Genomic DNA, 13,289 nt, shown 5'->3' on the forward strand with positions numbered 1-13,289 from the left:
CGACTCACCTCACCCGGGGCTCTGGGAGTGACAGTAGGTTGCCTTTGCTGCTGCTCAGATCACATTCTGTTCATGTCATTTTTAAACTAAAGCTTGAACACTTACTAGCTAGATACACCTCGCTACAGATGGCACAGGTTGCAGGAATTCCCAGGATTAAACCAATTGTCCTCGCAGCCTCCTAGGATCAGCCAACTCTGCGCTGCTATCAAGGCCAAGTACAGCTCGTTTTTGCACCATGCTCTTTAAGATGTTTCTCTCAATAAACAGATATAATGATTGTTGCAGCTGAAAAGCAAAGTATCTCTCCAGAAACCAAGAGTCACTCTCTCCCCTTTTCAAGCAAGCCAGGTAGAATAGGGTGAGACCTCGCCAATAATCCCAGAGAAACGAAACCTTCTAACCTTTCAGGTTAGCATACTTTCAACGGTAAATCGGAGGATTAAATTTCTGATCATTTCACAGACTGAAACATAAGCCTGGCTAGATAAAAACGGCTTTCCTCTCTATAATCCACTGCCTAAAGTTGCTTGGTTCAGTTTCTGTAGGGACAAATTTAAAACACACGTTTTGTAAATGGTCCACTTACCAACAATAGACTAAACTGGCCTCTCTTTGCAAGCTCCCATTAACAGAGCAATAGCAAGTGAATTTTTTGCTGAAGATGAAAACATTTTCTACGACTCTCTGCAAAGGCTGAAGGCCAAGCTTAGTCTCAGAATGTCAGTCTAAAAGCAAATTAAGAAGGGAACAAAGACCAGAACCACACTCTTCTTCCCCGTACCTTTATTTCTCTCCATCCTGCTCCTTCATTTCTTTCTGATACCATGTTCTGTTTCAGTTCCCCCTCTCCAGCTTCTAGTGACTTCTCCCTACACTCTAACCACGAAGGCTGGGATTAGTTCTCTGGGGGATGCACAATTACATTTTTGAGGCGTGGAGCCCAATTTTCTCTGTCGGACCATAGTCTGACAAGCATTTTAAGCTGGCTTTGATGCTCCCCACCTTGTGCTGGCATAACTGTTGGTATGACTGCAAGCTTAACTGCACCAGGAAACCTACCACAGAAGGTTAGATTTTATCTGAATCACTATCCCAGCCTGGTTCAGTTGCCCTGGTGATCATGGTGGGGCAAAGGAAGGGACAGCACAGGAATAGGTATAAGCCACAAAGATGAGGAGAAAGTAAAGTTGATTCTTTTAGTGCAGTGTTAGCTTATGCCAACTTAAAGCATTTGCTGAACTGCAATTCACTGGCAGTTCATTTGCACTGTCATTTCAATTCAGCTGCTGATTTTTCAATAGGTTTGTTTCTAAAATGTTCCCTTACCTACTCTGAGTCACCCTGCAGCTTCACAAACTCTAACATCAGCAAAATGGAGGCCCTGTAAGAGCAATGTGCCTATCACGTGGGAACACGGCCCAGAAGAGCCACCGGCCTACACTAAGCTACACTTTCCGTGCAAGCCCAGTCTTAGACCAGCTGTTGATACCAAACGACCAGGCAAGTGCAGTTCAGCGTGGATCACAGCAAGTTTTATAGATTCCACTTTTGCAATGAGGACTCATATTTTTTATATTGTTATTACCAATAAAAAAAATATAGTATATAAAAATTATATTTCCCTAAACAGTATACAACATTTTAATTGATTACAAATTTACTAATGATTATTAAATTTCTTTGGTGAACTCGACTTTGTACTCCTCTAGGAAAGCCACTGCTGGCTAAACAGATAGTGACTCCTGCACAAAATCTTCCTTTGTTTTCAAAGCTGCAGCCTCGTGAAACCATGCACTGAACTTCTCTTCAGTAAAAGATCTGTATAATTCTTCCAGGGGGAGCTGAGGATTCTGGAAAACTCATGTGGAGGTTAATGTCAGAACAGCTATGCTGTCTACAAAATTACATTCGGAAACTGAGGAAGAACTGAGACTGTCTCCAGAAACCATTCCTTTTATTCTTAATTCATTTGCAAGGAATCAAAATCTGAGCTTTCCTCACTGTGCTTTAATAAAGTTTCTAGACCAAGGTGAGCTGGAGTGAAATCCCGTTGAGGCAAATTGCGCAACTCAAGTAGCTGCAGAGAAATAATGCAGACTTTTCTCTTTTAACAATAGACTAAAACTGGCAATGACAGGACAAACGTTTTCCGTGCTGTTGTTTAGTAGTTGGATGTGACAGATGTAGAGGGAGGCTGTAAATTGTAACAGTAAACCTCAGTAAAACCTTCACTACTTTGTATGTTCTAATAACATTTAGGAATTATTTTAGAAAGATGCAGTTGAGTAGGAAAATGGGCTTTAAGTCAAAATGTCTGCAACTGAACACTGCAAACAGAAATACAGAAAAACAGTGCGTACAACACTCACTAATAGAGAATGTAGAGATTGTTTTAAGGGAGACAGTGATTAACACTTAACTGTACCATCACTAGAGGGTGCCGTAGGACTACAGAGTTGAGTTTTTGTTCTCAACTAAAATCACGTTCTCATATCCATACAGCAGGAAGTTATATAAATAATGGAATAACAACATGAACTTCTGCTCTCCTCTTGCACTGACATATGTCTGACTGTGCAGCAGAACTGGGACAGCAAGGTAAATCAGCAGAAAATTTAATTATAAAAAATTGACTATTGTGCTGCTGATTTTAGTTTGCTGAACCAACTTAGTACAGAAGTGACCCAGTGCCAGCAGGAAGGAATGGTGAGATCAGCCCTAAATCGAGATGGCCATAGTTCTGTCCTTGCCCAGCTGTGCATTTCCATGCCTTGTTCCAGTACGAAGACTTCAAAACAACCATACAGAAGTAGTTCAGATTGTGTAGGCACCATTTGCTTCCTTGGAAGGGTAAAGTTTCCTCAGTGTTCTTAAGCAGCTCATCACAAACATCAGTATCAGTGCAAGGGAAGAACTCAGCATGTGGAGCAACAGGCAAAGGGGAAGACCAAATCAGACCTCTAAGCTTCCAGGAAACTGCAACACAAAATGTGATGGGAGAAGGAGGGTCGTTAAGTAGAGCTCAGCTTTGTCGTGGCCCTCTCCAGAGTGGTGAACTTAATTCCATCACCATCCACAATACCTAGTTGCTCCCTTGGCTGACTAGGACTGACAGTGTAACTAACATTTTATAATAAAGAAAAAGAGAAGACTCTTAGGTCCTCCCCTAAGGTGAGAGACCTAATTTTTATGATACAATATTTGAATGTTGCATGACTGTGTGTATACCAGTGACAGACCATTCAGATGGCAAAAATTGTAGCACATCTGCTTTCAAACTAATAGAAACATAAGCAGTTTCACTTTGATCAGACCTAGATCTTTGTTTCTTCCTTAGTCTTGATCCTTTCTTTGATGCCTTCATTGTACTATGAGAAGAGAACACACCAGCAGTTGATAAACTATACTAGCAGTCTCCTGGTGGTCTCTGTAACTTTTTAAAGTGGTCTACAACACAGTGAGAAGGTGCCAAATTTTCTCACTTTTTAACTTGTCAGATCATATTAGAAGAGAAGTGCAAATTATTGACTTCAACACATTTGTTCAAATAGCTGCAGAAAGCGTACATAACTACAAAAGGAAGCAGAAGTGGGCTGGTTATGAGAAATGGGAGACATCCACGTTGGAAAAAAAAAAAAAAAAAAAGAATGCTGGATTGTTACTCTAAACATCTCATAGAAAACTAAGGAGATGAACTTCACTTAACTGTGAAATGAAAAGGGTGCATATCTGAAATTCTTGCACACAAAAGATGACCAGTTGTCATCATTCAGTCAATAAAAATAGAAACCTAACGGCCCCTTTTATGTAGACACTGTGCTCGGTACCTGAACACCTCAAGCTCTCCCAGCACTTTTACTGCCATCATCATTAAGGTTGCTGAAAGAAGTTCTCTTATTTTCTTCAAGGTTGATAATCAGAAACCCCTTCAGATTGCTCAAGGCTGCTTTCTGACCGGGGTTACATTTTAAATCTTCTCTGGGTCAGATTCTGATAATTATCATGCATGTAATTTTTCACAGGCTTGAATTAAGTTGACAGTTTTATTTCAGCTACTCATTAGTAGCAGCTCTTTATGGCACTAGTTAAAAAGAGACAGCTTCCACTGCAATATCAGACAGCAGCTTTTCAGTGGTATTACTTACTCTGTTGTTTTGTACACATCAGAGTAGAGCCCTGCCTTCTGGTACTTCTTCTTTGGGGGTCGAGGGGCTTTTTTCTCACGCTGGGCTAGAGAAGGCAAAGGCTGTTCAGTATTTTCAGATTCATGTGGTTTCCCAAGGGCATCGTGTGGACTGGGAGGTTCAGCTACTGTCTCAGAAAAACTGGAAGAAAAAGTAAAGATTAAAGATTATCTTATCATAAAGTTTATCTTACCATATTTCATTATTTCTCCCTACAATCTGGTCAGCAGAAAAAAAAAACCAAAGGTCCATGTTTCTGAATTACTGCATGTCTTGGCTATTTAAAAAAAAAACAATTCAATGATCATAGCCAAGTGGCGGTTAAACATAATCATAAGGAACGTACAATCTTTTTATAGTAATGTTATTATTAATTATTACAAAAAGAATGTTGTTTGTACTTCTAAAGTTTATCCCTTAGAGCGTCAGTTGAGTAATTTAGAAGGTGGTTTATGTTATCTGCTTTTGTACTCTAAAAATAGCATGTGGTAAACCTTCTCTTAGCCTTCAGGAGAGCCATACAATACAACCTCTGAACAAGTGGTTCCAGCAACATTCGGTGACTCTAAATGCCTGTATTTATTTCTGAACACAAATGGATGTTTTTTTTTCAGAACTATTCTGAAAATACACAAAGGAAGACTTCTGGAAGAGTTTGATCTGTTTGTATTGATGACTTTGGGGATAAGCCTGTGAAGATTAGGCCATAGACTGATTTCTGGTGTGGGCCTTTACTAGCCAGCCATCACACAGGCACACACATTAACTCCCCCTTGCTGCTTTGGTTGTAATCTTTATTTGCTGTATATGAACTGATCCCACCTGACATTCTGTGTTGCTTGTAAGTGTTTGTAATGCATATGAGTAACACTTTAAGATTCTCACTGCACATGTAACTCTTAAAGTTCCTTCTTCTGCACAGGATGAAGGAACAATCTTTGCTATGATATCTCATCAGTAAACCTGTTACCAGCTTGTTAAAAGTATTCTTCACCAAGATAACCATAAAACTTGCTTCACTTGAGACACAAGCACAAACCCAACAGTTTTAGATTGCCTGCGGTTCTATTGTGTTTTGGGGTGTGTTCAGTAACTTAGGAAGACCTTAAGCACACTGAAAACTGATATGTTGGTTCCCTCTAAACTGAACTCCTTAATAAAAACAAATGTAACAAGCAGAGCTCATTAAAGTAGGATTCTGTCATGGATTGAAATGTTATAAAATCAATAATGACTGCACTGAGGGTAAAAAATTCTACGGGAATTACCTCTTATTGCTCTCCTGCTCATCTTCTGGCAAAGGCTTCTGTCGTTTCCTGGCCTGTTCTTCTGCAAGCCACCTCTTTCTCTTCCAGCCTTTTCGATGATCTGTATTCAAGTTCACACTTTGCACTACGGCTTCAATCACATCTGTGATGGTATCAGGTCCAAGGTGTAAGGGACTGCTGCTTTCTTCTCTTTTATCTAACTCCTGACTGACCAGTCGGGCTGCCTGGAAAGCTTGCATTGAAACAACAGCCTGCATCGGGTATTTCCGAGGCCTACCTGGCCTGCGCTTCACAAAATTATTCCCTGTCCGTGACTGCCTTTGCAACTTTTTGGCTTTCAGAATTTTATTGACGTGGTCAAGATTTTTTTTTGTTGCCAAGATCTTGTTATAATTGCACATTTTCCTAGCTTGTCGCTGCATGGCTTCAACCACGCTTCTCTTGAGGTGATGTGGGGAGTAGCTGTTTGGCAGTCTGTCTGACAGGAGCGAGATACTATCGCTGCAGGAGCTGCTGGGAATTGCTGGAGCCACGAGGCTGTCCTGTTTCCCCAGACCTCTCTCCCTATTGTGGTTTCGAGCAGGACTAGCTGATGGTGGAACGGACACGTTAGCAATGACTGCTTCTAAGGTTTTGTCCAAAGTAGCCTGGCCTTCGTGCTGTGCCATGCGCTGCAGTAAGCTATCCACTGATTCCTCAACTGCAGGGGCCAGCCTGGCTCCCCGGGCGGGAACCCCGATCACTGAAACACAAACAAATATACATACACTGAAACAGACCTGAGATATAATCAAATAAAACTGGAATTAAAATAGAAACCCAGAATCATTCAGGTTGGAAAAGCCCCTCGGGATCAGCGAGTCCAACCCTCAGCCCGACTCTACAAAGCTCTCCCCTACCCCACATCCCCCACAGCTCATCCCAACGGCCCTGAAACCCCCCCAGGGATGGGGACTCCCCCCTCCCCGGGCAGCCTGTTCCACTCTCTGACCACTCTGTCTGGGAAACATTTTCTCCTCCTGCCCAGCCTGACCCTCCCCTGGGGCAGTTTCCAGCCGTTCCCTCTTGTCCTGTCCCTGATCCCCTGGGAGCAGAGCCCAGCCCCAGCCTCTCTGCAATGTCCTGTCAGGAGCTGCAGAGAGGGATGAGGGCTCCCCTCAGCCTCCTCCTCCTCACACTCAACACTCCCAGCTCCTTCCCTGCCTCCTCACAGGATTTATTCTCCAGGCCCTTCCCCAGCCTCGTTGCCCTCCTCTGCCCTCGCTCCAGCCCCTCGAGATCTCTCTCGCATCGAGGTGCCCAAACCTGGACACAACCCTCCAGGTGTGGCCTCACCAGTGCAGAGCACAGGGGGACTGTCACCTCCCTGCTCCTGCTGGTCACACTATTGCTGATACACGCCAGGATGCCGTTGGCTCTCTTGGCCACCCGGGCACACTGCTGGCTCATGTTCAGCTGCTTGTCAGTGAAAACCCCCAGACCCTTCTCCCCCAGACAGCTCCAGCCACCCCTCCCCGAGCCTGTAGCCATGCAGGGGGTGGTTGTGGCCCAAGTGCCTTGTTGAAGCTCATACAATAGTTGCACAGACTGACTGCCTTTTAGATCCTGTAATTGCTTGGAATGTTCAACAAGACACCAACCTCTCCAACACACGTGCTAAAGGGAAAGGGACACAGCGATGCAACTAAGTCTAAAGTCTAAATTTTATAGCATCACTTTTAACATACAATTATTTTCTCTTTATTCACATGCAGTCCCCTGCTTCTAACAGCAAAGAGCAATAAGGACATTCCCTGTGTACAGTCTAGAACTCTTCTCAAGCCTTTTTTTCTATTCAACACTAAAAGTAAGAAGCCCTCTGCACACAGAAAAATTAAATACTGATAAAAAAAATGGAGCAGCACTTGAAACATTTTAAAACTAATTTTTCTGTTTTGTCATTTGGAAGTACTGAAACAACTTTTTCATTGCTCTTGCAGTTTCTTTATCAAAAATACAAACATAATGATGACAGAACAGATTGCAATAAAGTACAGGCTTGGATAAAGGTAAATCAAAATATCTGGACAAAAGTGAAACTCTGATTTACACACGAAGTGAAGTTAGATCTCACTTTTTAAACTAAATGTTATATGCTTTAGAGCTGCAGACTAATATGTGAAAAAAGAGAATTTCCAGGTCAACCATATAGATTATGCCGTATTAAAAAGGGATTTGTTCCAAACTAAGAGCTTCCCAAAGCTGCCCTGCTGGTTCTTAGTGATAACATTTAATCAGAAGAAACCCTGTTCTTTCTGGAATAAAATGGATGCTGTTTTCTCATAAATATATCACAATTGTCCATTAGCATTTACAAAATGTTACTGTAATTGCAGCCAATTATATAGATTAGATCTACTTAAACTAGTGGGTCCTAGGCTGTAGACTGAAGAGCATGTACTAGTGTAAAGGTAACTGTTAAAGGGAAGACAACAAAATGTTTTTATAAAAGGATTTCTATTACTTGACAGGAGAAAAATTATGCCTTTGCTGACAAAGATGAAGTACAAACAGTTTAAAATAAGTATTTTGCAGTCCTAGTGCTCACTAGTCCAAGTGTGGTGCTCTGAAGAAATGTATTGCTCATTAAGATTCCAAAGTCATGAATTTGTAAGTGCAAATGAAAACATGCTTCAGAGAGTGCACAATTTAAAGAAGGAATCATCAACATAACAAGTTCTAAAAATCCTCCTGTCAATGTTCTTCCTACAGGGTGAAAAATGAACAGAGAAACAGTAGTCGGGTCACTGCTGTAGCCTAACTGTAATCACTTGGAAAACCTAGCAAGCTGAACAACTCTCAAAGAACTGGAAGGATTTACACTTTCAATTCTAGATGAAATAATAAAGATAAATTACCCTTTGTTTTCTTATGGTCTTTAAATGCACATCAGGATGGAGCTGAGGGCTTCTCAGACAAACACAATCTGTTTAGCACGGTGAGCTCTGTAAACAGCTGCACCATCCAGTGATAACCAAACTATAAAACACAACACTTTTGGACACAATGTCTAATGGATGTCCTTGAACTAGAGTTTCTGATTGGAAACTGATCCAAAAAGGATGGCACAACTGAAGGCTGTGATCCCCGAAACAGCTGCAGCCCTGGTCAGGCACACTTGTAGCCTTTGGTAACAAAGCAGCTCTCTTGACAAATGCACTGAAATCCCACATGCATTCCAGATCTACAGAAAATATAACAAAGACTGGTCTTTTCAACTGCATCATCAGTTTGATGACTTTGAAGTTGATAAACTTGTGATTCATTTCATTCCTATGCTCTCCTGTACAAAATCTGCCTGAGCTTTTAACACCTTCCTATACACAGATTTACACTGATTGCAGTTGCCCCTTTAAAATAAGTAAAAGAAAGGTTGACAACAGAGAAGAAAAACAGAGAACACTTCTTCACTGCAGATGCCTTTCGTTAGCATATGCTGAATAAAGTGTCTGTGGCAAATATCTGTTTAAAGGGAGGAGGAAATAGTTTTGGCACATTCTTCCTACATGGAAATCATAACTAGTTCTGTAAGTACCAACCCTAAGGATGTTTACTACAAATGTGCAATCAACTTCAGTGTGTACAAATGTTTGAATTCTGCTAACAGGAGTTCTTTCTACAGCTGGGCTTCTTACAAAACTGGTCAACATTACAGATATTTTCGTGTCCAATTACAGGTAAGCTCACATCACATTTTCCTCAGAGGGACTGCAAAGAGGGTCTGTTTTTACTACATGGCTGACAATTTGTCAGTAATATAAAGGAAATGAAAATTTTCAGATCTTCCCTCTGACAATTTGGTCAATGGATTCAACAGTTTTGCAGGTGTGAAAATGTGACAGAGCGCAAAACACATGCATTCACAGACAGTGTGACTGCACAACTCTGAAAAAGAAAGCTCAAAACACATCAGGAATACCCTTCCCTTCCTCATGAAGTGAACAAAGATGGGTTTCTTCAAGCAGCCACCTGCACAGTACGTTACCCCATGGCTGAGAAAGCCAGCTCCCTCAGTGTTCTGTTGGTGTACATTTGCTCAACTTTATGAAAACTTTGTGTAGAGACCTGGTCCTCATTTGACAGAACTGATGAGAATGCTGCCAGATTTCCCATGCCTTTCAGTACCTCTCTCCTACTATTATTTTTGACCTGCCTAGGGTCATTCACAACTGTATCATCAGTGGTGACAGGGATGAGCTGCTGCTCATCCTCCATCACCTTAGCAGAACCCTCACACCACGCTACGGAGAAAACAGAGCAGCACACCTTGTCTTGATGCTAAGAGTTATCTACCCAGGTGCAGAAAACTATCTGCCTTCAGAACAGCACAGCAGTCAAGCTCTTCCCTGTGGAGGAATTAATCTGTTCATCTAACACATAGATCAACTGTAGTGTCACACGTCTTGCTAGCATTAAAGCACTGAGTTTCATGAAGACTGATTTAACCTGATGAGGAACCAACCTCCATTCTGCCATCCCTTGGCAGCTGCTTCTATAAGCACCAGTTCAGGTTCCCTATTCTCCAACCCCATTTGCAGCACTTATATCCTAAAATCTAAAGTGAAAAAAACACAGTATCTCTGTGAACACACTGTTGCTGTTAAAGTTCTCACAGCAGTGCTGTCTCAGTTGTCTGTAGCAGCATAGGTCTGAGTATAGCAGTGGTCCCAAAAACAAGGCCACTAAATATCACTTGCCTGTAGAAGATGTGCTCTCAGATGTTGACCTCTTTCTGGAAGGGCTGCAATTTGTGCTCTCTGACTGCCTCTGGGAAGGTTTGTCCTGTGTTGGCAAAGTGCCTGAAAAGCACATCAGGGAAGAGAAAAGCACAAAAAAAAAATCATTTCAGTCTGGTAGTGCCAATACAACACACTGTAGATACTAAATATTCAGACTAAGATTACTCTTGTTATCTTTAGGAACACTTGCTTGCTATGATGTACATAGGTGGAGAAGGACAGAAATGGACCCTCACGAAGGAATTTCTCACAGGCTAATGGCACAGGCAGGACAGTAAACAAGCCATGAGGAAATGCCACTTAATACCATCAGAGTATTAGCTTTTATGTAAAAAAAGAAAGCAACCCCCCTACACTCCTGCTTTCAAACGAACACCCTAGCTTCATTCCTTGATTTGCACATAACAGTTGAGTTTGGAAAGGACCTCTGCAGATTACTGAGACCAACTACCCTGCTCAAGTCAGGGTCAACTAGAGCAGGTTGCTCAGGGTCACCATGTTCATTTGGGTTTTCATCTCCAACGATGGAGCCTCCACACCCGAGTTCCACCACCCTTACAGTAAGACGCCTTTTCTTCTTATAGGAACAGAATTTCCTGTGCTTCAGTGTGTGCCCATTGCCTCCCGTCCTGTCACTGGGTACCACTGAGAACACCGTGGCTCCTTCTTCTTTACTCCCTCCCATCAGGTACATCTCCTTTACACATGCTCTTCTCAGGCTGAACAATCCCAGCTCTCCCAGCCCCTTTCTGTGTGACAGATGCTCCAATTCCTTAGTCATCTTTGTGGCTTTTCACTGGACTCACTGCAGCATGTCCATGTCCTTCCCGTACTGGGGAGCCCGAACTGGACGCAGCACTCCAGGTGTGTCTCACCAGGGCTGAGTAGAGGGGAATAATCATCACCCTCGACCTGCTGGTAACGCTCTTCGTAATGCAGCCCAAGATGCTGTTCCTCCCAAGAGTTTCCAGCCCATTCCACCAGCCAGTGAAGGTCCCTCTGAACAGCAGCACAATCATCTGGTGTATCCACCACTCCTCTCAGCTGTATCATCCGCAAACTTGCTGAGGGCACACTCTGTCCCATCCTCCAGGTCATCAGTGAAGAGGTTAAATAAATAGTATTGGGCCGGTATGGACCCCTGGGGTACACTGCCAGGCACCAGCCTCCAGCTGGGCTTCCTGGTGCTGATGACAACCCTCTGTGCCTGGCCGGTCAGCCCACCTTCAATTCACCTCACTTTGTAAAAGCATTTTTCTTCTCTCCTCATGCAGAACTGCTTCATGTAAGACACTATTAACTGCAGAAAGCTGAAAAGCTAGAAAAAAAATTCTTAAGAGAAGAGTACTACTTTGGATTTGCCTCTTGCTACGTTAACTTTTCCTTTTTAAGATCCTGTCACCAAAAAAAAAAAATAAAATTTCTGCTTCGATCAGCCATGGCAAATATGTATGACCTCCAGGGTCTAAACAAATGAGAGATTATTATCTACACACAAAACAGTATAATGCATTAGTGGATTTTAGGCACCTGCAAGACATGTTTCACTACGTGTTTTGGATGCACAGGGCTTGCTACGATTTGCTAAATCATTAGATAGATATTGGTTTATCACTGCAAGATGTCATCAGGCAATGGCAATCACAATTACCATGACTTAAGTTAAAAACAATTTTTTAAAAAGCTATAGAAATCTCATGACTATCAAAAGGTTAAGGGACAAAAAAAGTAATGGCATATTTGCTAATAACATGAAGAAAGACTTATTTCTGTTTTCTTTCTGATATATAGACATTTTCTTACTGAAACTTGTTTTATTTGCCTAGAACTTAAACTTTTTTAGAGAATCTCAATTACTCTTGAAAGCAAAGGTTGTGGGATTTGGTAAAATTTCACAGAAAAATCTGCATGTTCCAATTATGAAAATGCTGAGATATTAAAAACTCAGATACTAGTATAAAAACCTAGGTAGGCAAAATTGCACATGAGCGTGCAATGAGAATATGCACAACACAAAAAAATCTAGAAGATAAAAATCTAGAATGCATGCTTAAAAATAGATTTTCATTCTTTCCCTTCCAAATATCGTTTGTGGTACATTAGCTGAGTGCTGCACGTTCAGTTCTGATCTCTTCCCTTACTACCAGACTCCAAGGAAACAAGAGTGGGCTGCTGAAGTTATGCTCTAAATCAAGGCCACAAATTAACATCCATGCAAACGACTGTTTGCTTCAATGCCTGAATAGAGATCCTACAGCGTAAGATGATGGGAGAATCCTAGAATGCACCAAACTGATTTACCAGAAATCTCTAGGAAAATCTCCACTGAGATCCTGTCTTGCCTCAAAGTTTGGAATTTTTTTTTTTTTAAACACGGGTGTTATTAGCTCATGGTGTAAGATCTGTCTGACTGATAGAGGAAATAATAACACTTTTCTAAATATTTCAACTTCTCAAAGAGGCAGAGGAATAGTTTTCTTTTTCATTAATTCTTCTCAACAAGGGCACCATCACCAGGCTGCCAGACATTGTCCCAGGTTGCAAATCGTATTCCTGGTGAAGATTTCTGATTTTCCTGCATGGCATCCTGCTGTAGAGATGGTGCTGGCGAGCTCTTAAAGAGGGTTTCTGCACTGCCTGTCCCTCCAAACCCGCAAGCAGAAGGAAGCTGCAGTGGAGCCGAGCAGGCAGACCACACACAGTTGCTTAATATTAGAAAGAGCAGTCAACTGGGGTTTTTTATTCCAGAACGAAATTTTTTACTAAGGAAGTACAAGAGGTACTGATTTAATAAAGTGTAGATTAAATACCCTGGGACCTCAGAGAAAAAAAAGAAAAAAAATTCTAAGAGGAATAGGTTATAATAGGAAGAAAAAAAAAAGAGGAATTTGGAGGACGGCTTGGATGGCAAAGGGCTGCGGACAGGTGATGTCCGTACCCCGGAGGTGCTCCTCCTCCTTTCACACCCCAGCGCCGGTTCCTCTCACCGCACCTGCCCACCGGGAGGTTTCCAGCCCGCGCTCCTGGGGCTCCTTTGCGGCACCTGTGTGACACCC

The 13,289-nt window shown here is 42.1% G+C and overlaps 1 protein-coding gene across 2 annotated transcripts in view; it reads right to left on the minus strand.

Annotated features, from left to right (window-relative positions):
* ASH1L (ASH1 like histone lysine methyltransferase) overlaps nt 1-13,289 on the minus strand; it is a 54,413-nt gene that overhangs the window by 24,761 nt on the left and 16,363 nt on the right. For both annotated transcript variants that reach the window (XM_026864047.1, XM_026864046.1), the window contains exons 3-5: nt 10,192-10,293; nt 5,456-6,197; nt 4,149-4,328 (exon numbers count right to left, since the gene is read on the minus strand). In XM_026864047.1, coding sequence (XP_026719848.1) covers nt 4,149-4,328; nt 5,456-6,197; nt 10,192-10,293 — 1,024 coding nt within the window. The remainder of the gene's footprint in view (nt 1-4,148; nt 4,329-5,455; nt 6,198-10,191; nt 10,294-13,289) is intronic.

Source organism: Athene cunicularia (assembly GCF_003259725.1).
Source record: "Athene cunicularia isolate RWA chromosome 25 unlocalized genomic scaffold, athCun1 chr25_part1, whole genome shotgun sequence".
NCBI lineage: Eukaryota > Metazoa > Chordata > Aves > Strigiformes > Strigidae > Athene > Athene cunicularia.